The sequence below is a fragment of the Suricata suricatta genome, chromosome 6 (assembly GCF_006229205.1).
Source record: "Suricata suricatta isolate VVHF042 chromosome 6, meerkat_22Aug2017_6uvM2_HiC, whole genome shotgun sequence".
Taxonomy (NCBI): Eukaryota; Metazoa; Chordata; class Mammalia; order Carnivora; family Herpestidae; genus Suricata; species Suricata suricatta.
In genome coordinates this window covers 9,954,532-9,982,009 of record NC_043705.1, presented here as the reverse complement: position 1 = coordinate 9,982,009, position 27,478 = coordinate 9,954,532, and the positions used below count along the sequence as shown (strand labels likewise).

Below are 27,478 nucleotides of genomic sequence, written 5' to 3'. Positions count from 1 at the left end.
GGGGAGGGGCAGAGAGTGTGGCAGAGAGAGAATCCCAAGCAAGCTGTGTGTGCGGGGCTTGATCCCACAACCGCAAGATCATGCATGACCTGCATCAAAATCAGGAGTTGGGTGCTCGACTGACGGTGCCGGCCAGGCACCCCAGGAATTCTTTTCACAGCTGTTCATTTCAACAAATAGTTATTCAGGACGTAACATTCTTCTTCATCATAAAGAATACATGTAACTCCAAAATGACTGAGACATGGTGCCTTGTGCTCTGAGGAGAAGCACAGATGGATGCCTCGTTTCAAAAACACTTTTCCAGGACCTTCCCCGGAGTTGGAAATAATCAAGTATAGTCAAGGGTAAAGAATAAAAGCATTTATTTAAGCAAAACACCATCCAGCATCAGGAGCTCCAACTCTGGTAATAAGCGTGAAGGGTGAGTGGCTAACGATTTTTTAGTGTATGAAATCAGAGATACGTGAAGCTGCTTGGTTAAAAATCCATCTACATACTCATTATTAAGATGGAAAGAGTGAGTAAGTAAGCTACTATGATAGAAAAGGACTTCAAGTAAAGCAACTGTCCCCGTGCCATGAAAACAATCTCCTCTTCAGGAAGGACTAGCAAAGCAGGAGGTCTGACTTCCTTGCTGGATTATGGGAGAAGCTCCTCAGGGAACATTCGGTCACGGCTATGGAGAGGCGGATGCAGAAAGATGCGCGCCGACCCCCTGTACTCGTAAGAGGTGCGGAAAAGTGAGGGTAAGGAGAAAGAAAAATGGGGCAGAAGGTCTTTGCTCAACGGTCCCCATAGAAAATGGATTTTAAAAGGATCCGGGGAAGCATGGATTGGCCTTCTTTGGGGACGATAAAAGTGTGAACAGATAGCATCAGAAAGCAACTATGCTGTCAACACCTCAGGATAACCTTTCATTTGTAAGTGTATCTAAAGCCTCCCGCAAATTATTACCCATCACATTACACATTTTTTTTTTTTTGCTTGTTTGCTTTTCTGGTTCCTAGCTGGTCACACACTGGGAGAGGACAAAGGCCTTTACAGAGGCATCAATTCAACCCTTTCATTGCACAGATAAAGGAGGTAGGGTCACATTCAGCCTGGGTGGCAGAGACCAGACTGGAACCACGTCTCCTGATCCCCCTGTGGGGGGCTTTCCCCATCACGACGTGACGTGATTCACCCTCCACCCTGTCCCCAGCCTGGAGCTGATGGCTCTTGTTCAGGCGCAGCGGGGCATGAGAGGAAGGAGCAGGGCCGGGTGGGCCTCTCTGCCTTGCTGGGAGGTCTCCTACTTCCACCCCGAGTCCACAACTAGTCTACAACCTGCACGCATGCACGCACAGTCAGACTACTCTTGTCACCCCACTGGGAAATACTTCCTGGGTAGAGGACTGTGACCGGAAGTTCTTTTTAAATTATTTTTTGATGTTTATTTATTTTTGAGAGAGAGACAGCATGAACAGGGGAGAGACAAAGGATTCGACGTAGGCCCCGTCCTGACAATGGAGAGTCTAATGCAGGGCTCAAACCCACAAATGGTGAGATCGTGACCTGAGCCAAAGTTGGATGCTCAACCAACTGAGCCACCTAGACGCACCCTCCATAGGAATTTTTAAAGACTGCTGTAAGAGAGATTAAGGAGAACATCTGGCCAAGGACACTCCAGGGGACATGGTGACATGGCTCCCTGGAGTTCCTAACCAGGATGCCATCAAATGTCGTTACTACTCAGTGGTAGGCCCGGTCTCCAAATAACCAAATTCCTGTGACCTCGTAGCGCAATGGTAGCGCGTCCGACTCCAAATAACCAAATTCCAGCACAAAGCAAAAACTCATCTGATTGGATTCTTTAAAAAAAAATAATAAAGCCCCACCACGGCTGTATCTGCTCTTAATTTCCTATTTATCATGATTCAACATCCTAAATGTTCCCTCGGGGCTCTCCATCCTTCTGGGTGGCCACGCCAGGCACGCTCAGCTGCAACATTTCTGGGAGGACCCTCAAGAGTGAGGGAGCTCAGATCTCCCGGGGACGTTTTCTTCCGCGTGTCCTTGGAGAACAAAATGCAAGCGTTACCGTTATTTTGACAATGCCCACCCTGTAAGTTTGGGTTCAAGGGCTGCCGCAAGGAACAGGAGTTAAAGCTAATCCTCTGGGATATTCGTGAACTAAGGAGAACCGTGACAGGAACGTCCTTGAAACTCTGACAATCTCCGGCTTACCGAAACAATGCCACCACAGACCTCAGGTCTGCACAGTGTCCCAGAGAAGCCTGGCCTTCTTGGTGTTCTTAGGTTTCTGGAAGAGCCAGGCTCGCTTTCATTTAACTCCTCGCCAGGAATGTGTTTTCTCGAGGGAAGGAGAGTCATTTGTTCCAGAGAACAAGAGCAGCCATGGGGGCAAGGGGGCGGTTCCATCTCAGGCAATCGACTGCCTTTGCGGGGTGGTTCTGGTCTCTTTCCATATAGACTGCTGGACCTTATACACAGACTCCTGGAAGATCCTCTCCACCTGGGTAGGAAAGCCACGGCTCTCTTCTTCCAGGGCGTTGATGGTTCGCAGAGCAAAGGGGGTCCTTTCTCGGGGCAGGGGGTTGTTCAGGGGCCGCAGGGGTATGACGGAGTTGTACTTGTGCTGCCTGTTGACGGAGTTCATCAGGGACGTGTAGAACTGGAACTTACACCAGGTGTCTCTTAGAAAGTTCTCGGTCAACAGTAAGATGGTCCAGGCAGACCCGTTGACGGCGTCATCCAGGTTCTGCAGGTGCTGTCTGCCGCACGGCATCTCGGCGAAGACTATTCCGGGTCTGATGCCGAAGTCATTCTGCAGCAGATTCTGGACTCTGAGGGCTTCGTCCGTGTCGTCTTCCGCGTGCAGTATGACAAACTTGAGGAACACCTCCTCTTCCTCCTCTTCCGCCGCCTCTTCTGTGGCCCCAGGGCCCTCCCGCTCCCCAGCAGGCGGCGGGGCGCCAGGGCTCCGCTCGGCAACAGCGTGCAGGGAGATGTCCTCGGACCTCTTGGACTCTGCCTCGTGAGGTCTCTGACTCATGTCCACACCCGGGCTTTTACCCCAGGGCAGAGAGAGAGGGCAGGGGTCTGTTTTAGACCTCCCGACCCCCATTATCAGTATCCAAGTCAGGACAGGAGGGCTTCACTTCTTCCCCAACGTCTTTTTTCATTCTAGAAAGAGAAGAAACAACAAAGCAGACAAAAGGTTGTAAATGTGATCAACACATTAAACATGGAAAATGTGTTCTTCATTCGACCAGAAAACCTCAGAAAAGATCATAATATATAGGTCCTGAGAAAGAAAGGCCAATCAGATCTGGGAGCAAGGAGCACCCCTGTCTTTTACGAACATCACAAGGGCTGCGGCAGGTTAAGTCAAGGGAGGGTTCAACAGAGCGTCAGGGTAATGTAACAGGAGACATCTGGACATCTTAAATGGTATTACGTTCACACTGTAAACCTCCAGAATAAAGTCAATCGCTTTGGTATTTCACTGAGACGGTCCCATACCACTCTCTCCATACGAAGTTTAAATCCACCTTCTTCGTTATCCAATTTTTGTGTAAACCAGAAACAGCAAAGTCAAACGCAACAGGATACTCAAATATTAAATATAAAACTTACTTTTGTATCAAACGCAAATACAAAACATAACACACGTTTCCTGAAGCACTAGCTGCCAGCTCTGCTAACTCAGCACAAAGAAGACCTGAAACGTCAAAGGCAGTGACGTCCAGGTTCACTGGCTCAGAGCTTCTCGGTGTGTCTGGGCTCAGGCCCTGGTGTCGGGGCTGGTGGGGAAATAGCAGTAAGGGTTATGAAGAGTACGGAATGCCCTTCTCTAGCTCATCCTGGGAATACTTCAGAAACCTCAGGGTTCATCTAGGGAAAAATTAACACCTCACTCTGGGTGAGGAATATGGAAACAAGGGCTAGTGATTTTCTCCAGAGAAATCAACAAGAAATCATTACAGTCTATGCTCATTCTGTTGTTTTAAAAATTCTAAGTTCACGGACACCTGGGTGGCTCAGTCACTTAAGCGTCTGACTTCAGCTTAAGTCATGATCTTGTGGTTCATGAATTCGAGTCTCACATCTGGCTCTGGGCTGACAGCTCAGAGCCTGGAGCCTGCTTCTGATTCTGTGTCTCCCTCTCTCTCTCTGCCCCGCCCCTGCTTGTGCTCTCTCTCTCTCAAAAATAAATAAAAACATTGAAACTTTTTGTAATTTAAAAAATAAAAAGTATACGTTCATAGTGGAAGAATTAGATCAGCTGTGAAAAGTACTTGATGTGAATCTAGTTTAAACAAATCTTCAGACAATGTTGTTAACAGGACCCCCAAAAACGCAGTTTCAAGGAGGATTCTTTAATCAAAAGATAGGAAATTTACAACAGATAGGGGGGTTCCATATTTTCAAAGAGAGGCTCAGAGGCTCTATTCCAGACTCTTTTTAAATATATTTTTTAAGCTTATTTATTTTGAGAGAGAGAGAGACAGAGACAGATAGCCCCAAGCAGGCTCCGTGCTGTCAACACAGAGCCTGACACGGGGCTTGATCTCAGGAACCGTGAGATCACGACCTGAGACGAAATCAAGAATCGGCTGCTTCACTGTGTAAGCCACCCAGGCGCCCCTCTTTTCCAGAGTTTTAAAATGTATGGTTCATGAACAAAGACCAGAGTGCAAATCAAGAACACAATTAGGTTTACATTCACAATGACATGGAAAACATATACTAAAACAATTTAGGTTTAGAAAAAAACCATTCAGCAAAAATGGTGGAAAACCATTTTTGGGAAAACACAGAGAATTCTGTAACGTACTTAAGGAGAGAAAGGGTTTGTCACGGCCCCTGAGCAGTGCGGGAGTCGCTGCGACTGCTTCTCCTCCTGTATGTCCGCACTTTACCTTCTACTCGACAGCTACAGTGTTAACTCCAAAATGCCATGCACATCCATCCCACAGAGCAAAACCGCGTGAATGTGGAATCTCTTCACTGGTTAGAATTAACTGCTGACTGTGTTGTTGTGTGATGGAAAAAAAAAAGGCATTTCTCTGCAAAGCTGCAGCAAGAAGCTTCTCCTGTATAAAAAAATCATTGTTGAGTGATGTATCGAATTGTTGACTCACTATGCTCACTATATTGTCAATACGGTCTGGAACGGACTGAAACTGACACAAGACGGTATGTTAACTACACTGCCATTTCATTTTTGAAAGAGAGGGAGCTCAGGCAGGGGAGGGGCAAAGGGAGAGGGAGAGAGAGAATCCCAAGCAGGCTCCACATTGTCAGCACAGAGCCAGATGCGAGGCTTGAATTCAAGAACTGTGAGACTATGACCTGACCGAAACCAAGAGTCAGATGCTTAATCACCCCCCAGGTGCGCCATTACACTGCAATTCCAAAAAACCGTTATTAACTGTTTAGAAAAATCTATTTATGGTGTCAATTAAAATGAGCTCTGCTTATATTCCCGGAGGTAAGTTTGTTAAAGCAATTTAACACCATCATCTTCATCCCTAGCAGCTCAGGTAAGTGCACATGGAGGAACAGAACAGATTTTCATAAAAAGTTTCCAAAATTACTAGGATAAAATCATATGTCAAACCAGATGCAAGAAATCTCTTGGCATAAATAGAAATAAATGAACAAAAGAACTGTAACCTTGTGTCATATTTTTCTTAAACACTGGTCAGCAGAAAAGAGCGAAAGCCTCCAGAAATCTCTGAGGGTGCTGTTTCAGCATCCACGCCCTCCTACCCAGCCCCTGAATGACTGTGTCTGGAAAACTTCCGCTGTGACCTGTAATGTGGAGGGCGGGTGTGGGAGCCGATCGAGGGGAAGAGAGAGAGATCTGCCTTACCCACCACCCCAGGGACTCCCAGATGAGCAAACGGTGTCCATCCAGGGCTGTGGTTCTCACGGCTGGAAGGACAGAAGGGACTGCGCGCAGGCCACGCCAGTGACCTCCACCTGCAAGAGGGCTTTCCCACAACACAAGGCAGGCGTGGGACCACGAACCCCTCTGTAGGTCCCCTCCCCATCGGGGACAGACAGACAGAGGCTGGAAACATCTTCTTCCCCTCAGTGAAATGGGAGGCGGGTGAAGGCTCCGTGGGGGAGAAGACCACGAAATCACTGGTCCCGGGAATAAAAATGCCTGTGTGTACACTTTTTCTTGTGTGCTTTTTAAAAGAAAAGGTAGTGCCTGGAATACGTAATGACTCTGAGGATGTTTTTAGAGTGAAAATTCTCACCTTCATCCTGTCTTCCTCATCCGTCCCGTGACCCCCGTGGCCTCCTACGGGTATTAGTTTCTCCCGCACCCTTCCTCTGTTTTGTTATGAATATATATTGTTTTTCTTTCCTTATCACAAAAATATGTCATCACTTACACATGTGTATGTATATAAAACACACACACACATACTGGGAAACAGCAGTGCGGTCACGTAGTGCATAATTTCCTCACTCCTGTTTACAACAAAATCCTCAACCATGTGGGTCAACCACGATCGTTCTGTGTTCCTAGGCATGTGAGCTGTTTCCAGTGGATCCTATTATGGGCAATGCTGCAGAGAACGGCTCAGAAGACACATCATTTCGTGATGTGCCCGTGAGCTCATCTGCAGAGTCAGTCCCCCAAATGGGATTTCTCAATCAAAGGGCAAATGCACTTGTAACAAGGACAGGTTTGGCCAAATTCCTCTAAGATGGAAACTTTCCTGGGTCTGCTTTTAACCTGATAGGATGACATCCCACCCCCACCAGTCTTCCCAGGAAAGATCTGAGATCAAAGCTACAGTTGCCATTTGACAACAGCCCAACCAAGCTAATCACGTCCCCTTAGGGCAACAGTGAGGTGGAAAAACTCAGCCCTTCAGAATGGAGCCCTGAAGCAGAAGTTCTGAAGGGGAAGATCAGTGGGTCCTAGATAAGAAGGAAGGAGGGTCCCGAATATTTCTACCTCCGACCTAGCAGAAGAGGGTCCCCACAGGATCCCCCACATTAAATAGGAGTAAGGTGAAAAGGATAATATGACACATCAGCGTTCTTGGCAAGTAGGCATACAGATGACAGGAAATGAAAAAGAATATAAAGAACAGTAGGCAAAAGACAAAAAAAACCCATTTTCATGAAGACTGTCTGCTCTGGAGGGGATGCCTGGGGGGCTGAGGTCATGATCTCATGGTTCATGGGTTCGAGCCCCACATCAGGCTCTGCACCGACAGTGTGGAGCCTGCTTGGGATTCCCTCTCTCCCCCACCCTGCCCACCTCCTCCCCTCTCTCACTCTCAAAATAAATAAACTGAAGAAAAAAGAAGACTAGGTACTCTAGAATCTTCCTGAATGTAAATCCCAACACCCTGCTATTAAAAAAAACCATGTGGCTTTAGTACGAGTTACTTGGTAACTTTCAGGGTTTTGGTGAAGATCAGAATGGCTGAGAACCGGCTCCGTGTGAGTTATGGGCCATTCTGGCTACTACATACATAACAAAGAAGCTAAAGAAGCATTTACACAACCAGGGCCCACGCTCTGGGTGGAGCTACTCCATGGACCAGCAGGCGGCTCTGAAATGTCTGGTGCCAGTCCAGGACCAGACGGGGACACTGTGCCAGGATGTCAATCAACACAACAGGTTAGGTGTGCTTTCCAGTTCAGCTGACTTCTTTTCAACGCAGAAAGCTGCACAGTTTACCGTCGGAGCCTGCTTCACCTACTAGGCCAGCGCTCTGAGCGGCACCGCCCTAAGACACGCTAAGGAGAACGGGCAACCAACGAAACAAACGTCTCGAAGCCCAGAGAACAGAATTCCCTGAAGAGAGAGACTGTGGACAAATCAGGGGTCCGACACTGTGATGAAAAAATAGAAAAGGCAGCCAGTGGAAGAGACAAGATCAAAAGCAAATCAGTTAAACGTGGTGGAAAGGCTTGAGAAAAAAAATCGGAGAATGTAGTACAATGACAGTAAAGCAATCTGAAAAATGTCAGAGCTATGGAGATTTAAGAAAAAAAAAGCAGCAGCAAACAGAATGAAAACCAATGCATCTGAAATGGAAAATTCGATGAATGTAACATGAAATTCGAAGATGTAACAGACTGACCACCCTCAATCAAATGCTCAGCCTTACTGATCCCAATCAGCCGCTATGTGCTTTCTGATACAATTCGATGTGATACACACAGCATAATGCAAGAAGTTGTCTTGCCAAAAATGTTTAGCCTGACTCTAACCAAACCTTTCAATATAGTTATCAGTTTACAGAAATAAGGAGGATATGAAAAATGTTCACCAAGAGGAATGGAGAAAAACTGTTTTATGCCCATTGTCACGGAGTAGCACTCAGCAGTACGTAGGAATGAACTGCTGATAAACGCACGGACGTGGATGAATCCCAAACTAATTATGTTGTATGAAGGAAGCCAGACCAAAAAAAAAAAAAGTACAGATTTTGATTCCATTTATATCAAAATCGAGAGAACGCAAACTGATCTATAGAGACACAGAACATTCCTTCAGACATGCTTGGGAAGGAGGGAGTTTTGACACTTCTCTTTCTTGTGGTATTTATTCCTGGTCCACATGGCATCCTTGAGAAATGCTTTGCCCTCTATTTTTAAAAATCCACAGCACTCACAGAGCTCTGTTCTAGATGGTTATGAGTTACACCTCAGGCTGCCCTCTGACTAAACTGGTCCTTCCCCTCAGGAGCGCCGAGTGAGGATTTATAATTTGATGATATGCTGAGGCAGAATCTAAAAAGTACAAACAAGGGCGCCTGGGTGGCTCAGTTGGTTAAGCGTCCGACTTCGGCTCAGGTCATGATGTCCCAGTTCGTGGGTTGGAGCCCCGCGTCAGGCTCGGTGCTGATGGCTCAGAGCCTGAAGCCTGCCCGGATTCTGTGTGTGTTTCTCTCTCTGCCCTCCGCCTCTTGCATGTGTGCTCTCTCTCATTCTCAAAATAAATGAATAAACACTAAACAAATTTTACAAAAATAAAGACATCAGTGAGGGATGTAAGCCATGTGGGTATCTGGGGGAAGAGCCTCCTGGCTCTGAAGCCGGGAGCACCTAAGGCTCAAGGAACAAAGGGAGGTGGGGTACAGTGGGGCTCGATGGCAAGGCGTAAAGGAGACACTGGGGCGCCCGGGCGGCTCAGTCAGTTGAGCATCCAACTTCGGCTCAGATCATCATCTCACAGTTCATGGGTTCAAGCCCTGTGCTGGGCTCTGTGAGGACAGCTCGGAGCCTGGAGCCTGCTTCGGATTCTGTGTCTCCCTCTCTCTCTGCCCCTCCCCCACTCATGCTCTGCCTCTCTCAAAAATAAACATTAAAAATTTTAAAAAGAGAGAGAGAGAGAGAGAGAAAGAAGGAGGAGACAATGGGGAGGGGATGCCAGAGGAGCGTTGTGAGCTGAGGGCCCCCCACCAGACTGTGGTTTCTGCAGGACTGAGAACAGGATGCAGACAGGCAGGACACTTGTTCCCCGCTGGTGCAGGACCCAGTGGGAAATGGTGGTGGCCTGGCCTAGGGCCGGCGGACGTGGTGAGAAGGGGCTGAACCTGCAGTACATTGTGGAGGCAGAATGGATGGGGTTTGCTCACGAAGCTGAGCTGGCAAAGATTACAGACAGGAGTCTGGGGGAGAGTTCCAGCCAGGAGATGTGTATTTGGCTTTTATCAGTGTACAGACTATATTTAAGGTTTATACATTTATTGATTTATTTTGAGAGAGACAGAGAGAGCACGCGCTGGGGAGGGGCAAGGGGTGTGGGCGAGAGAGAATTCCAAGCAGGCTCTGCACTGACAGTGCAGAGCCCAATGCGGGGCTCAAACTCATGAGCTGTGGGATCACATTCTGAGCCAAAATCAGGAGGCGGACACTTACCCAACTGAGCCACTCAGCTGCCCCAAAGTATAGAGACCGTATTTAAAACCTACAGACTGTAGGGGACCGTTAAGGGAATGAGTATAGATGGACAAAGGAAAGGGTCCAAGGGCTGAGCCCTAGGGCACTCCAACAGTGTAAGGTCAAGAACAGAAAGGACCAGCAAAGAAGACAGAAGTGAGTGGTCAGGAAGGCTGGAGGAGTCCTAGGAGAGTGTGGCGCGGACTCAGGAGCGAAGGGGAGGAAGTGGATCAAGGAAAGAGAGTGCACAGGTGTCTTCCAGTGTCTCCAGAGGCTAGACGGGACAGGCTGCCGAAGGAGCCATGAATTCAACGAGAGCGGTTTCTGTGGGCTGGTGTCAGACGTGAGGGGGGCAGGGGTGTCTCACGGGACAGGGTTCCAAAGAAAAGAAAATGAGTTCGAGACTGAGTATAGAGAGCGACCTGGAAGCGTTCCGCCATAAAGGAGAAAAGGGGGTTAGAGCTGAGGGGGGGCACGGAGCCCTAAAAGGACCTGCGACAAAGATGCCCGTTGGCTTGGGACAGGGGACCGCCAGCCAGCAGAGGTACAGCTTGGTGACGCCGGAGGGCAGGAGGGAACACATGCGGACTGGTGGGGGGAAGCCCTGTGTAGGCGAGGCGGGGGTGGGATCCAATGTCGGTTAAGACTCTTGATCTTGGCTCGGGCTATGATCTTGAGGTTCGAGGGTTTAAGTAGGGCTCTGTGCTCACAGGGCCGAGTCTGCTTGGGATTCTCTCTCTCCCTGCCCTTTCCCTGCTTGCAGGCGTGCGCTCTCTCTCAAAATAAATAGATAAAAAAGAAATTAAAAAGATAAAACAGGCTTTGTGCCTGTTTTTTCCCAACTGTAGGCTGATGTAAGGATTCCGAGCATGCTGAAGGTAGGCTGCGCGATGTGGGGTGGGCGGGGTGTGCTACATGCACTCTTGGGGCGCCTGGATGGCTCGGGCGGTTGGGTGCCCAACTTCGGCTCAGGTCATGATCTCATCGTCTGTGGGTTCAAGCCCTGCACTGGACTCTGTGCCAATGGCTCAGAGCCTGGAGCCTGCTTCAGATTCTGTGTCTCCCTCTCTTTTTACCCCTCCCCACTCACACTCTCACGCTCTCTCTCTTTAAAACAAAAACTTTTTTAATGTGCTCTCGACTTACGATATGTTCAATTTATGACAGGTTCATCAGGATGCAACACCATCATAAATCCAGGGCGACCTGGACTCAGGTTATGCAGAGAAGGAGTTCTGTCTCCCAGGAGGTGACACATAAGTGGTGCCTCAGTTTCCAGCCTTTGGACTCAAGGTGCAACACCAACTCTTGCCTGAGTTTCCAGCCCTGCAGATTTCAGACCTGGAGCCCCACAACCACACCAGCCAACTCCCTAAAATAAATGCACCTGCCCTCACTCTCTATCCAACCCACCGGCCCCCTTCTCTAGAGAACCCTACTACAACCTTCCTTAAAGGAGTGCTGCCCTAGAGTTGGGAATTCATATTTGCATTTTTAAAACATTTTGACCACCTGGGAAGAGAGGGTCCCAAAACAGCAGTAAGTGAAATAATGGTCAGCAACGATTTTATAATAAAATACAAGAACATATACACCTTTCGGTGTGTCCATGTATTTACCCCCGAAAAAGCTTATTACTGAGATTACTGCCCCGGAAATGTAACACTTCGACGATTAAGGCACCTAGTGCTTGAAGCCTTCAGCCTTGGAGTCTCTTAAGGTTTTTCCCTAACTGAACAGCACCATCTTGTGGCGAATGCGCGTAAAATCAGCGGTGTCCGCCCTCATTCAATTCCATTTCATCCTTGCTAATAATTAAGTACTGCGGAAAACTTCCTCTGTACCAAGACCTGCTGGGTTTTCGGGACGTGAGGCCGGGGTAAGTAGACAATGAGGAGACATGCACTGCGCTGGTGCTTCCTCCAGGACAACAGGTGCGACGAAAGCCTCGGGAGGGACACCTGCAGAGAATGACACTTGCATGAGTAAGGCTGAGGGACGGGACCCTTTGCAGGCAGGGGGACAACCTTCGCAAAAACACAGAGGCACTGCAGAGCAAAGTACATGAGGATCATTTCATACTAGGCGTTCATAGAGCTCAAGTACACATACAGGGGGCGGGGGGCCGCACCAGCAAGAGGTACGGATGGAGATACACAGGATTAGTGAGGGAGCTGCCTAACATACTGTTTGGGGCTTGGCATGTGAGCGTGCTGTCGGACAGAGAGCCCCTGGAAGGTGGTAAGTGGGAGGGACGTGATCTGACTTGTTCAGGATAGGTTAACACAGCTGCAGGTACGGAGACCAGGCTGGGGTGTCTAAGGATCTGGACGGGGAGAACAAGGGGCTGAGAGGCTGTTGCCATAATCTAGGCGATGGAGCAGAGCCCTGTGACAGGGGACACGAAGATATGCAGGGAGTCACGGGGCGGGGGGGCGGGGGGAGGCTCACAGAGAAAAAACCAGGTATGCCTCCCAAGCAGCCCTGGGGAACTGGGTGGGTCGTGCTGCCATTTGCTGTTGTGAACTGGGTGGGGGAGGGGGGAGGTGTGACCTATTCATCTAGTCTGGGACCCTGGGAGCTTGTCCCGGGACCTGGAAGAGGAGCTGGCCACCAGGCACTCACGCGTGTAGGTCCAAGACCCAGGAGATCAAATCTTGAGCGTCTGAGAATATGTAGAATGAGAGCAGAGTGCTGAAGACAGAGCCAATGCCAGAGGGGCATCTGGAGGGGGAGGGGGAGGGGGAGGAGGGGGCCAGTGGCTCAGCTGGTTAAGCCTCCGGCTCCTGATTCTGGCTCAGGTCATGATCTCACCCCTCACGGGGCTGAGTCCCACACTGGGCTCCAAGCTGACAGCATGGAGCCTGCTTCTGATTCTCTCTCTGCCCCTCCCTAATTCACACGTTCGCTCTCTCACTTTCAAAATAAATAAACTTAAAAAAAAAAGGAGGGGGAGGAATGGCAATGGAGGAGCAGGAAAATCAGGCACATGACGGTACCAGGAGCCAAAGGAAGAGAGTGCCTCAGGCAGTGCTCAGCGTCCACAGCAGCTAGCACCTTGAGGTCCACAGGGGCCATTACAGAGGAATGGCGGCATCACCAAAGGAGACAAGACCTACGGGATGTGGGGACAAGCTGGCCAAGAAGGAGGGGCCAGGACTTACAAGGGAACTCAGAGTCCAGAGGGGATTTCATTATGAGAAGGGAAAATCTGGAATGCTTAGAAATAGACGGAATGTGCTGGTAGAGAGATAGAAGACAAAAAACAGGGGCGTGAGCTTCCTGTTAGCCTCTTGGTCCCTGGGCAGCTTGACCTCTCCTACCCACCCTCTCCGCTCTAGGAAAGGAGAGAGACCATGTGACACCTGAGCGTGCTAGGTCCCGGGATGACGTCTGTGATGAACACTGCAGATGATGCTGTGACCCACAGGCCTTGCGGGGACAGAGCGAGCGCCCCTCTGTTTCTATGGGGGGTGTGGCTCATTACACTGGGAGACTGCAGGCTGCTGGCGCAGTGCTGTCGGGAGTGTGAGTGTGGAAAGACAGCGGGGAGTATGCGTGTTAAGCAGCCAAAGGGCTGTTCTGTTCTGCAGCAGACTCTGCAGGTACGCGCATCCAACGTTTACTCCACCCTCCTTCCGGTGGACCTTCCTGTCCTGCCTGCACCACAAGGACTAAAAGCTGTCTTCTCTAGACTCCCTGGAAGGTAAGGTTCCAGGCGTAACTCAAGTTCTGCCGATCAGATGTACTTACGGGTCTTAGAAACTCAACCTAGAGTCCAGTTCTTCAACCTTCCCAACAATACTGTAACTCTTGTAACAGCCTCCAATGCATACCTTTCTGGGACAACCAGCCGGAGGAAGTTCTGTCTGTGCTACTAAACTGTGATGGACACAACATCCACATTCACAACCAAGCATGACTGCAAAAGTGAGCAGCAAAACATGGCGTGGCACCTGTTTTTGTAAACACAGTTTTATTGGCACAAAGCCATGCACATTCACTGATGTGCTGCCTATGGTTTATTGCATGCTAGAGAGGCAGAGTTGAGCAGTTCCAACAGAAACTGTACGGCCCGTAGAGCCTATGATATTTACTCTCTGGCCTTTTCCAGAAAAGTCGGCTGAGCTACAGCAATTCCCTGAACTACAACCTCGGAGTGCCAAGCTCTATCAGTCTCCGTCACCTAAAATAACAGACCTATGCCAGCCAGATGAGGCACATGTGGACTTTTCTTTGACTTCTTTACATTGGGAATATTTTTTTTAATATTTATTTCTGAGAGAGAGAGAGAATGAGTAGATGAAGAGCAAAGAGAGAGGGAGACACAGAATCTGAAACAGGCTCCATTCGAGCTGTCATCACAGAGTCCAATGCGGGGCTCAAACTCATGACCTGGGAGATCATGACCTGAGTCAAAGTCGTACACTTAAGAGACTGGGCCACCCAGCAGTCCCTACATTGGAAATATTTTTTAAATCCCACTAAGGTGTTCAATAATTTCAGGAATACAATGAGTAGAATTTTAAGCCACTTGGTCTTCTACTGAAATAACATAATTTTTTTTTAAAGTTTATTTCTGAGAAAGAGAGACAGAGTGTGACCAGGGGAGGAGCAGAGAGAGAGGGGGACACACAATCCGAAGCAGGCTCCAGGCTCTGAGCTGTCAGCACAGAGCGCAACGTGGGACTTGAACTCACGAACTGTGAGATCATGATGTGAGAAGAAGTCGGTGCTTAGCCAACTGAGCCACCCAGGCACCCTGAAATCACCACCGAGAATCGGCTGTCATGTATTTATTTTCTTCTTTTGAGGACTGCACAGAATCCACAAGGATGGCAAAGGCCAATATAAGTAAAAGGGTTAACTGTCAAAAATCTCCCACTCCTATTTATTTACAAAGTAAACCAGTGCCTGCATTTTTCATTTTAGGTAACTGCGCTCATGCTGGCAAGTATATTTATTTATTTTTGAGAAAGAGAGAGAGAGAAAAACACAAGGAGTTAGGGTTATGGGCTCTAGCATCCTGTACCTCTGTTTCAGAGCACTAATCGTAACTACGATTAGTGACATGTATGATTATCGGCGTGGTCTCTCATTTTCCCCACTAGAATGTGAACCTCAGCAGAACAAGGAAGCAGTCTGTCTTGTTCACTGTATCCAGGTCTCTAACACAGCCAGCATTCAAGAATACCCTCTAAATGACCGAATGAGACAGTTCCAAATACAAGACTAACATAGTCTTTTAGATTTAGAGAGACGCCTACACAGAGAGCTCTTTAATCTATCACATAAATTACTGACTCAGATAGCATAGGAACTAGGGAGTCCCAACACACCTTGTTAGATTTTTTATTTATTTTGGTTTTTTTAAGTATATTTATTTATTTTTGAGAAAGAGAGAGAGAGAGAAAAACACAAGGGAGTAAGGATAGAGAAAGATGGAGACATAGAATCCGAAGCAGGTTCCAGGCTCTGAGCTATTAGCACAGAGCCCGGTGTGAGGCTCGAACCCACGAGCTATGAGATCACAACCTGAGCCGAAGTCAGGCACCCAACTGACTGTGCCACCCAGGCACCCTACCTTGACTTTTTAAGTGAGCGATTATGTTACATTTTTAAAAATGAGGTGAATATGAAGACGGTGCATTCATTTCAAGACACGTCTCAAGCATCATAGTCATAGTTGGCAGAAAGCATTTCCTATTCCCCCCAGGCGGAGGTACTTACTGCTCCGGGAGACGTTCTCTGTCCGCTTCTCTCACGGCGTGTACCGCAGGCGCTCTGATTTCCTGGCTGGCCTGGGAGGTGCTTCCACCTCATCTTCCCAGACTTCGCTACAGTAAGCGGCACCCTCACTGACACGGTCCCCTTCCTCTCCTGCGCTGTTCACTGCTAAGCTGTCACCAAGTGCTGCCTATGCGACCTCCAAAATACATCTCACATTGTTCTACTGCTTCCCAACTGATCTGGTATACGCTTCCTGGTCAGTCGGATCCTTTCTCCGCTCATCTTTACAAACACACCTGCCTGATCACATCACCCCCATGTACACCTGCAGGGGCTTCGCACTGCTCTTAGAATCAGAACAACTGTTTTAATTATGTAAGGGTCAGGCGTACAGCATTATAATTCAACGTCCATATACGCTACAAAGTGATCACCCTCAAAAGTCTAGTTACCACCCACAACATTTCTTTTTTTTTTTTCTTTATTTTTAAAAATGTTCTATTGGGGCGCCCTGGGTGGCTCAGTTGGTTGAGCGTCTGACTTCGGCTCAGGTCAAGATCTCACAGTACCTGAGTTCGCGCCCCACACTGCCCTCTGTGCTCACAGCTCGGAGCTTGGAACCTGCTTGATATTCTGTGTCTCCCTCTCTCTCTGCTCCTTCCCCTGTGCGCGTGCGCTCTCTCTCTCTCGAAATAAAAAAATTAAAAATGTTTTAAAAATAAATATTAAAATGTTCTATTTATTTTTGAGAGAGATAGAGAGTGAGGAAGAAAGGGGCAGAGAGAGGGGAAGACAAGAAGAATCTGAAGCAGTCTCCAGGCTCTGAGCTGTCAGCACAGAGTCTGACACGGGGCTCAAACCCATGAACCATGAGATCATGACCTGAGCCGAAGCCGGACGCTCAAGTGACTAAGCCACCCAGGCGCCCTCCCTACAACATTTCTTAACAGGACAAATGAGATGCTGCCTGATCTGGCTCCTTCAGCTCCAACCTTGTCTCATGCCTCTCTCCCTTGTTTCTCCCGCTCCCTTATACATGGTCTTTTTTTTTTGGTTCCCCAAGCTCGCTCAGCTTTTTCCTGTCACAGGATCTATGGAAACATATTACTGCAATTTTGAAGTGCGAGTTATCAGGCTCTGTTTTATTATTAGGAACGCATACATGGTATTGTAGGCTAGCCAAACTTCTATGGGAGGCAAACAGTCAAACTGTCCAAACCCTGGGGAAGGGCAACAGAAACGATGCCATGTGACTGAATGCTATTAAATCATTAAAAATGTTTGTCAGAAATAATTTTAACGGCCTGAGAAAATGTTTCCATAATAAGCGAACAAGAGTAGACTACAAAATAGCGTGGGCAGAATGCTATCAGCTTTGCAAAACAAATTAGAGAGACAACAGACTGGAAAGAAGTATGCCAAAAAGGTATCACTCGTTAGCTGCGCGTGGTAGATGTGGGAACATACATGTGTCTACATACGCCTATCTGACTGTTTGTATTTCCTTTTCCACAATGATAATGCAATCGGAAAAAAATGTTTTTGGTAATAAATGGTTTTCCAGGTTTTGTATTTTTAATTTTTTAAAATGTCTATTTATGAGAGAGAGAGAGAGAGAGAGAGAGAGAGAGAGAGAGACAGAGAGAGAGACAGAGTGTGAACAGGGGAGGGGCAGAGACAGAGGGAGACAGACTCCAAAGCAGGCTCCAGGCTCTGAGCTGTCAGCACAGAGCCCAACGGAGGGCCTGAACTCGTGAACCACGAGATAATGACCTGAGCCGAAGGCGGACACTTAACGGACTGAGCCACCTAGGGGCTCCGGGTTTTGTATTTTGTTTTAAAAAACAAAATACATGTTAACTTGACGCACAGATGGTATATTCCTTATGTGCCCTCTGAGTACATTCCAGACGGGGTTAGCCCATCTCCATGGTTAACTGTTTGCTTGCCTGTTTTTCAGTCTCTATTTGAACTTCCCAAGAGTCTGGGTTTCCTAATTCCAAACCAAAACAGGGCTCCTCCAGTTTTCTATTTTATTGTAAAGCACCAGAAGGCAGAATGTGTACCTCTCTAGGACCTACGACAGGTCCTTAAAGCAAGTCAGTGTTTAGTCACTTATAAAACAACAGAAACAATCAAGACATTTTTACTTCTATGCAGTATAAAAACAAAAATACACTGTAAGGCTGAACCAAACAGACGCCATGACAGGCTTTGTTTCCCCTCTAAACTAGGCCTAAGGTCAGTCGCTCCGGAATCATTAGGCAGTTACACATTGCCTAGAGAAGGGACCACTTTGCGGTATCCAATCAGGAAAGGCCAGCTACCTCTCCCCACATTCCTAAGGGTGAGATCTGCAGATGGGAACTTTAGATAGGACCCTGTGACCTAATGTTAAAGTTAACCCGATAGTCACCGAATAAGACCCTGAACTCGCTCTGTAACTGGTTGATTTCAAAGATACCCTAAATGTTGTCATTGGGTCCCGCCAAAAGTAACGAACACCCTGGACAATGTGTATGGTTAGAGTTACTGCCAATGCTGTTGTACAATGATGATTGGATGTCACAATTTCTTGTAACTCCCCCTTCCTAAGCCCCACAAAGACCCTACTCAGCCCCTGCTCGGGGCTCTCAGCACGGATCCACTGCGCTGGTGAAGGCTGTGAGACCGAACTTGGGCCCGGCGAGCCTGAGCCGTAATAATAAATGCCCTTTGCTTTTACATGCGTGCCTCGGTCTCCCTGGCGGTTTCTGGTTTTGGGGTGATATTGAAATCTTGGGCATTACAGTACAAACGGATCTTCCTGGCCAAGATCCTGGCCGCCTGTTTTGTCCTGGAGCCTCTTGAGTCGCTGCTGGGAAGCACCAGGTCAATGACTGGGCTGGACGCGGAGCAGCTTGTGACTGGGGTTCTGATTGTTTTTAAATTGTTTACTTATTCTTAAGAGAATGAGACAAGAGTGTGAGTGGGGGAGGGGCAGAGAGAGGGAGACACAGAATTCAAAGCAGGCTCCAGGCTCTGAGCTGTCAGCACAGACCCGAAGCAGAGCTCGAACTCGGTACTGGTGAGATGGTGACTTAGGCTGAAGTCGTAAGCCTAACTGACTGAGCCACCCAGGTGCGCCTCTGATTTTTTTTTTTAAGTTTATTTTGTTTTTAAAAGAGATACAGAGAGGAAGCCAGCGAGGGGCAGGGAAGAGGAGTCAGAATCTCAAGCAGGCTCCGCACTGTCAGCAGAGAGCCCGATGCAGGGTTCAAACCCACAAACCAGGAGATTATGACCTGAGCCAAGTTGGACGCTTAACCGACTGAACCACAGAGGTGCCCCAGACGTTCTGGTTTTAACTTCACTCCTGACTTCTTAACGCACCTACTCTCATCTTCTTTTTGTTCTTTACTCCAAACGCCTTCACTTAAAAATGTTATTTCATCTTCTGTTGTACGTATTTATTCACACATCTGAAATCCCAATTCTGAAATGGGAACATTTTTAAATTCTCTTTTGAAAGAGGGGAGGAGGTACACATACTGTGTTAACATCACACAACGCGTTCCTTGGATAAAAATGAGAAACAAGCATTATCAATGGCCTTTTATCCTCCATAGCTTTTCATAAAGATAAAAATATTATTTTTCACTTCCATCCCCACCTATTTCAAAAAGAGAACTGAATTTTGTTATAAAATCTTGATATTCTGATAGTAGTTTACTCGCCACAAAACTTAAAAACGTGTGTAATATTCTCTGAACATGCTCCTACATGTTTCTCCTTCCCATTAAAACTACCCTGGAGCGCACGGGTGGCCCAGTCGGTTAAGCATCCGATGGCGGCTCAGGTCATGATCTCGTGGTTCATGGGTTCAAGCCCTGCATCGGGCTCTGTGCTGACAGCTCTCAGAGCCTGGAGCCTGCTTTGGATTCTGTGTCTCCCTCTCTCTCTCTGTTCCTCCCCTGCTCACACTCTGTCTCTCCTGAAAAACAAATAATAAAATAAACATTTTTAAAAAACTGCCTATTCTGGTACCATTCAAAATATCTCCAAATGAGAGGCTACTGTTGCCTAATGATACCAGGGAAGTGACCAAAATAAGAAGAAGAAGAAAGAGGAGGAGGAGAAGAAGAAGAAGGAATTACTGAACATTCTTTTTGATAAATGAACTATTTTTCTTTCATTTTCTATATTTAAAAATGAGAACTGGCTTTAACAGCAAATCTCCAAACCAGGAAGAACGGTTTCTAAAAATGCTGAACATAAAAACTGCAAACTGCACATCTTATGAAAATGAGGCTCAAGACAACGACGGTGGCACATTTTTAATATGAGAGCCCTTGCAACCAGCAAGGACATAACAGGCACCACACGCTTTGTGGAATACTGGAGACTAACATTCAGTATCTAACAGCAACCCACACCAAAGGTCACTGGCAAAGGGCTGTTAAAATGGCAAAAAAGGCAGTAACCCCTGGGATAGTATTTTGATAGGGGGGCGAGAGAAGGTGAAGGTGGACGCCTGTGAGGGTCGGGCCAAGCCCGCTACAGGCAAAAAGAACAGCAGCGTGATCAGTGTCACTAGTGGGGTCAGCAAGGGGGAAGGTGAGGGAGGAGATCAGAGTCCCAGGTCAGATCACATAGGGCATTGAAGCCATAGTAAGAACTCGGTTTTTCTGACTTTGATGAGAAGCTACTAGGTTTGAAGGGAAGTGAAAGTTCTGATTACATATATATATTTTTAATCACAACTGTTGGGAGAAAGCCTCTAGGGGAAAAAGGGTAGAAACAGGAAGACCAAATCAGAGACTTACAGTCATCTAAGTAAGAAGGCATTGTGGTTTTGTTAGAGAAGGAGTGATATGTGGTCAGACTTGAGATATCTTTTCAAGGTACAGGTGACAGAACTTGCTGGGTGCTGGGATGTTGGGACTGAGCTGAAAGGATGAGTCCAGGACGATTCCTAGAGTTTCAGCCTCGATGAATGACAGTAACATTTACTGTGATGAGGAGGGTCAATGAGGGAAACACACAAGGGAGGGCTGGGTGGCTAAGGTGTTAGAATTCTGTTTGGACACATTACATTTATTTTTAATGTTTTATTTATTTTTGAGAGGGAGAGAGAGAGAACAAATGGGAGAGGGGTTAGAGAGAGAGGAAGACATAGGATGAGAAGCAGGCTCCAAGCTCTGAGCTGTCGGCCCAGTTCACAGGGCTCGAACTTGTGAAATGGAAGATCATAACCTGAGCGGAAGTTGGACCCTTAACCGACTGAGCCACCCAGGCGCCCCTGGACACACTACATTTAAATGCCCATCAGACTTTCAAGTGGAGATGCTGAGTAAACAGTTGGAGCTATGCGTCTGGAACTCAGGACAGAAAAGTTAAGGCTAAACATTTGGAAGTTGTCAGATCAGAGATGTTATTTATAGCCATAGACTGCCCCTTCAGTTAGAGATTGCCTTAGGAGGGGCGCCTGGATGGCTCAGTCGGTTAACTTTGGCTCAGGTCATGATCTCACAGTTCGTGGGTTCGAGCCCAGCGTCAGCCTCTGTGCTCTCATAACAGCTCAGAGCCTGGAGCCTGCTTCAGATTCTGTGTCTCCCTCTCTCTCTGCCCCTCCTCAGCTCCTGCTCTCTCTCTCACTCAAAAAATAAACATTAAAAAAATTTAAAAAAAAAGAAATTGCCTTGGAACAAAGTAGGCCTAGAAAGAGAATACAGCCAAGTACTGAGTGCTGTGGCACTCTGAACATTCAGTGGCTGGCAAAAGAAAGAGAAACCTAGAGACACAGAAGGAGTGGCCAGTGAGACAGAAGGAAATGCAGGAGACTGTAGTGACCAGGAAGTGAATTGAAGGAAAAACATGGACGAGAAGGAAGCAATCAACTGTGACATGTAAGGCGAAAACTGGCACAAACGCTAGATTTCCCAAGGCGGGGAAGGGGGGAGCCTGACTGAGATGAGGGGGGTGGAGGAAACAGGAGTGGATCTAGAAACTGGGAAGCAAGTCTTTCAGAGAGCTGTGTTGTTGTGTGTTTTGTTCGTAAATGAAAGGGAGCAGAGAAAGGAGGGCACCTAGAATAGAGACGTTTGGTCTAGGAGGTGTTAAGGACGAGATTTATCAGCAGATGTTTGTTAAATAAATAAATAAATAAATAAATAAATAAATAAATAACACCATGAGGAGCAAATGACAAGAGAGGAGGTGCCAATGCTTCAACAGTCCAAACGTCGTTTATACTTCAGGTTCCATACAGCTGGACACACGAGTGACATTTACTGTGCTTCAAAAGGAGATAAGGTAGTTTTCTTTACCTGCTCATCGACTTTCCGATTTAAATATCAAATGGAGTTGGAGAGCTTTAGAATCAACATAGTATTTCAAGTGTTAAAATAGCGAATCTATAAATAAATATAAATATATCTTTAAATATATAAGAAAAATACACATTTTTTAGTTTACTGCCTACAAACTAGCGCATAGTTGCCAGTCCAAATTCCTTTTAACCAGATTAGCTTTTAGCCAAAACGCCAAATTACGAAAACCAAAACCGAAAGTTTCGGCATTGGTTCCGTGCGTGTCCAGCAGAGGCTCACGGAGAACCTGTCGGCCACTTGCTTCTGTCCTGAAGTTTTCCCCAGAAACGGGTTTTCCGGTCAAAGGGGGTCAAGGGGGTGAGCGGATTCTCCCTGCAAGGGGAGTCAAGCGCCCACCGAAGGGACGGCGCCGCACCGGCCAGCCCCAAACTCGCCCCGCGCCCCAACGCCGCTCCCGCCCCGACACCCTCTACTCGCCTGCAGTGCGGCGACCCGCGCCGGACCCCGCGGGTCCCCAGTCTTCCTCTCCCACGAGGCGACCCCGCGGGCGGCTACTTCCCCGCACGCCGCTGGGAGAAGGGTGTCAGGCCCGGCGCGCAGGCCCCGCCCCTCGCGGGTCCACGCCCACCGTCCCCGCGCAGCCCGTAGGGAGCGTGCTGACCAGGCACACGGCCCCGCCCCTCGCGGGCCCAAGCCCACTGCCCCCGCGCACAGCCCCGGTCCTTCGCGAGCCCACGCCCACCGCCCCCGCGCGAATCCGCGCACAGGCCCCGCCCCTCACGGGCCCACGCCCACCGCCTCCGCGCGGCCCCGCGCTCAGGCCCCGCCCTCGCGAGCCCATGTCCACAGTTCCACGCTTGTCTCCTGGAAGGACAGGTGTCCGTGTCCCGCGCTCCAGCTTCATCCGGAGAGGCGCTAGGACGCGAGCCTCTGGCGGTCGTTCCCGCGGGAACCTTCCTAGGTCTCTGCGGAAAAGAGCGCGGGGGTGGGAATGTCACTGAGGCAAAGGGGCACGTGTTCTGCGCTGCTTTGTAATGTCCCCGGTCGCCCGGGCTTGGAGGCCGTGGGTGCGGTTGACGCTGCTGTGTTTGCTCCCTACAGACCTGGCTGCTGGGGTGAGGGGTGCAGCCGCTGCCTCCATGCCTCCCAGACAGGAGGAGCCCCTAAACACTGAAGGAAGGAAACCCTGGGCTTATCCAAACCCTAGACCCTTCCCGAGATCCAGCCGCTCCCGCGGTCCCCCCACGCTGTCCCTTGGCTTTTCCTTTCCCTCTGGGGCTCCTTCACTGACTAGTGCTGTCGTCAGCTATATCCCTGGGCAGGGATGCGCGGTGCATCACCCCCTCCCCGAAAAAGCCACCCTGACAAAGTTTCCTCTTTAGGGTCGTTTGGCCACAACTGGAAACAGACTGAAGCTCAGCTGAATATGAAGAGAAAACCAAAAAAGCAGAAGCATAAAAAGCCGTATACAGCCAAATACCTAATCCTACCCTGTCTGCCCCAAGCTCCCAATCCTAGGCATACCCTATCAACCCAGTTCAGAAATGGTCCCCACCACCATTTCTTTTAATTCTATCGGAATAGAATAGTCAATTCCCATTCCCTGACAAAAGCTTCCTGTCTGTACTTCTTCGTCTGACTCTTCCCATCTGATTTTCAGTGTTTTCATTGAAATACCACTAATGACAAGTGAGATAAACGTTGATTTCCCCATTCACCACCCACGTGGCATACATAAATCAATCCAGAGTCACCAGTGTCCAAGGCAAATTTACTTCACTTGTTCCGTTTTATATTTTAAATTGCTCCAAGGTTTGCATTGTTCTTCATAAATATTCACGTGGTGTAGTAAGACAATATTTTGAATTGGTTACCAGTTTAATTACTTGAATTTTCTCCCCAAATTATCTCAAATTACATTTCAAGAAAGTGCACCATTTATGCTACAAATCTTTAGTATCGTTTATGTATCAGGCAGGAGGGATATAGGGTCAAGAAGATACATGGTCCCAGTCCTCATGGAGATTTTGCAGTCTAGTCCAAGAGACGGGCAATAGTTAGGTACACAAACAAGGTACCATAAGAATACTGATTGGTGGGGTGCCTGGGTGGCTGTGGGTTAAGCATCAGACTTTTCAGCTATTTTTAAGTTTCAGCTATTTTTAATTTTCCAGGAGACTCATTTACTAACTTCATAATTCATTTTTATATATTTTTAAAAATATTTTATTTATTTTTGAGAGAGCACAAATGGGGGAGGGGCAAAGGTGGGGGTGGAGACAGAAGATCCAAAGCAGGCTCTGTGCTGACGGCAGAGAGCCCAATGGCGGGCTTGAATTCACAAACTGCAAGATCATGACCTGAGCTGAAGTCGGATGCTCAGCAGACTGAGCCACCCAGGTGCCCCCAAAAAGATAAAAATAAATAAAATAAAGAAGTGAATCTACCACAGCTGAACTGCACTTTATTCCGGATGGTACTGCAAAGACACAGCAAGGGACAGACAACAAAAACAACGGCAAATATATGGGTAATTCTGGATGAATGGTGACTATACAAAACAATAATAATGACTGATATTTAAAGAGATTGGGCGCCTGACTGGCTCAGTCGGTTAAGTGTCTGACTTCAGCTCAGGTCATGATCTCCTGGTTTGTGGGTTCGAGCCCTGCGTCAGGCTCTGTACTGACAGCTCACAGCCTGGAGCCTGCTTCAGATTCTGTGTCTCCCTCTCTCTTTGCCCCTCCCTTGCTCTCTCTCTCAAAAATAAATAAACATTAAATGATAAAACAAAATAGATACAAAATGCATGACAACATACAAGTTGAGACGGAGGTAAGCGGAGTCATAAGGCAATTGCTAACCAATGTCAAAGAGTTTAAATCACAGAGAGAACATAATCTTTAATAACCGCAATTATAACTTAACTAGCTATGTTTGAACATGAAGAACTAATTGCCCCAAATAATACCTGTGGGTCAAATGATAATAATGAGACCAGAGCATTCTTTGAAATTAATGAGTAAACTAGATATCTACACTCAGAGAATGGCACTGGTGGTGCACACAACTCCAGGACAGCCTCTGCATTCCCTCCCCACCCCCAGATCCATACCCTTGTGAGGGCAGAACATAGAACTTGCTTCTTACCAACAGAATAGGGCAAAGGTAAAACGATTTTGGAGATGCAGTTAATGTCCCTATACTGTTGGCTTAGAGCTAGTCAAAGGGGGGCTTATTCTGAGTGGTTGTGACCTAATCAGCTGAATCCTGTCTGGCCTTTTCTGAAAGAGACTCAAAGTAGCGGAGTCTCTTACGGGCCTAGAGGAATCTTACAGTTGACACATCTTCTGGAGAGGCAGCCTCAAATGGTGGAGGGCTGCAAAGAGCTGAATTTTGTCAACCATCTGATGTTTGGAAGGGGACCCCAGGCTCCAGCTGAGAACACAGTCCAGGGGAGTACTTAATGCAGCCTTGTGAACCTCTAAACAGAGGACCACGCTAAGCTGTGCACAGATACTGTGAGATTATAAAAGTATGCTGTTTTATTTATTTATTTTTTTGACAGTGTGTGTGTGCCCACACTTGCACATGAGCAGGGGAGGGGCAGAGGGAGAGGGAGAGAAAGAATCCCAAGCAGGTTCCACGCCCAGCAAGGAGCCTGACGGGGCTCAATCCCACTACTCTTGAGTTCATGATCTGAGCCAAAATCAAGAGTTGGAGGCTGAATCGACTAAGCCACCCAGGTGTCCCAAAAGTATGCTGTTTTAGACATGTGAATTTGTGGTCACTGGTCACAGAGCATAGAAAGTGGACAGACAACTGAAGTAGCATTTAGAAGGAGATCCACAGTTTTGAATATACATTAGACTAGAAAGTTGAACATTTGAGCTAAATATCTATCACAGTAATACAGAAAAGTGACCTTAAATTAAACTCAACCTAGAAAAAAGAAAATCATAAAAAGCTAAAATCGCTGAAACAATTACAAGAGACCAAAACATTGGTTCTTTGAAAAAAAAAAAAATACAGATGGCAAGCCTCTGGAAAGGCTGGGCAAGTACAAAAGAAAGAAGAGGAAAAAAATAGTATAAATTTGTATGCTACCGATCATAGGATCAGGGATGACAAGGGGGACGTCATTACAGATCTCGCCTATGTTAAGAAGGGGGCAGGAATAGCACTGTGCTGATACATGTGGAAATGCAGATGAAGTGGGCAAATTCTCAGGAATATTCAATTTGCCAATATTCTACAAGAAGAAATACTCTTATTAACAGAAAGAAGATTGGAGTGCCTGGGTGACTCAGTCTGTTAAGCGTCTGACTCCTGATCTCTGGCTCAGGTCATGATCTCATGGTTTGTGGGATGGAGCCCGCATCGGGCTCTGGGCTGACAGAGTAGAACCTGTCTGCATTCTTCTCTTTTCCTCTCTCTCTGCCCCTCCCCTGTTCATGCGTGCGCTCTCTCTCTCTTTCTCTTTCTCTCAAAATAAATAAACTTTTTTAAATGCTATTTAAAAAAAAACAGAAAGAAAATTGAATTGGTATCCCACAAAGATGCCCACGTACACTTCACCTAAGATTTCTAACAAATATTTACAATCAGAATAATGCAAGTCTTATAGACACTCCTCCAGAAGACAAAGAAAGCCACTCTCCAACTCCTTTTACAAGGCTACGTAATCGTGATATTGGGCAAAACCCTTAAAATACACCAAATCAAAAACAAACCAATCACGCCACAGCCAGGTTGGTTTTACCTCAGGAAAGTAAGGTTGGTTTAACAACAGGAAGCCAATCCATGTAACAAATCAAGAGAATAAAGGTGCAAAAACAACACTTTTTGCAATAGAATTTTTTTTTAATTGTTTTATTTTTGAAAGAGAGAGAGTGCAAACAGGGGAGGGGCGGAGAGGGGGACAGAGGACCCGAAGCAGGCTCTGCATTGACAGTGGTGAGCGTGATGTGGGGCTCGAACTCACGAACTGTGGCATCATGACCTGAGCCACCCAGGTGCCTTCAGAAAGAGCTTTTGATAAGATTCGGCAACATCTGAGGTTATGAAAATCTCTTCGCAAACTAAGAATAGACATTTCTCAATTTAATAAAAATACCATAGGCTGCTTCCAAATACCTGGAGAGCATTCCCGGAGAACACAAAAAAAACAAGCACGCCTATCACGACCATTTCTCTTCAACAGTGTAGTGGGGGTCTGTGGATGTAACTAGACAAGAAAAGGAAAGAAATCCACAAAAGGTGTAAGGAATGGAAAGACAAGTAAATCCCTTCTGACCTGTAGATATATTTGCAGATTTAGAAAGTTCAAATGAATCTACAGAGAATTACTAGAATTGATAAGTGAATTGTAGCAAGATTACTAAACAGAAAAACCTATTTAAAATTTTTATTTCTGGGGCACGTGGGGTGGCTCAGTCAGTTAAGTATCTGGCTCTTGGTTTTGGCTCAGGTCACGATCTCCAGGTTCGTGGATTCAAGCCCCA

At 47.3% G+C, this 27,478-nt stretch overlaps 1 protein-coding gene and 1 long non-coding RNA gene across 7 annotated transcripts in view; one reads left to right on the top strand and one right to left on the bottom strand.

The window, feature by feature from the left end:
* LOC115293887 overlaps window positions 1–11,523 on the top strand; it is a 40,117-nt gene extending 28,594 nt beyond the window's left edge. For both annotated transcript variants that reach the window (XR_003909654.1, XR_003909653.1), the window contains exon 3: window positions 11,101–11,523. This is a non-coding gene — a long non-coding RNA (uncharacterized LOC115293887). The remainder of the gene's footprint in view (window positions 1–11,100) is intronic.
* TICAM2 (toll like receptor adaptor molecule 2) lies at window positions 349–22,592 on the bottom strand. Of its 5 annotated transcripts, none has more exons than XM_029941574.1 (2): window positions 22,452–22,592; window positions 349–3,189 (listed from the first exon to the last, which is right to left on the bottom strand). In XM_029941574.1, exon 2 carries the CDS (start codon window positions 3,128–3,130, stop codon window positions 2,426–2,428), a length of 705 nt encoding a protein of 234 aa, XP_029797434.1. In that variant the 5' UTR covers window positions 3,131–3,189; window positions 22,452–22,592; the 3' UTR covers window positions 349–2,425. The 5 variants fall into 5 exon arrangements, with proteins under 5 accessions (XP_029797434.1, XP_029797435.1, XP_029797436.1 ...); XM_029941575.1 differs by lacking the exon at window positions 22,452–22,592 and adding an exon at window positions 11,080–11,894; XM_029941576.1 differs by lacking the exon at window positions 22,452–22,592 and adding an exon at window positions 11,778–11,894.
* Window positions 22,593–27,478: the final 4,886 nt, after the last annotated feature.

Excerpts from the sequence above, each read along its gene's own strand:
- TICAM2 (XM_029941574.1), bottom strand. The coding sequence starts at position 3,130 with ATGGGGGTCGGGAGGTCTAAAACAGACCCCTGCCCTCTCTCTCTGCCC.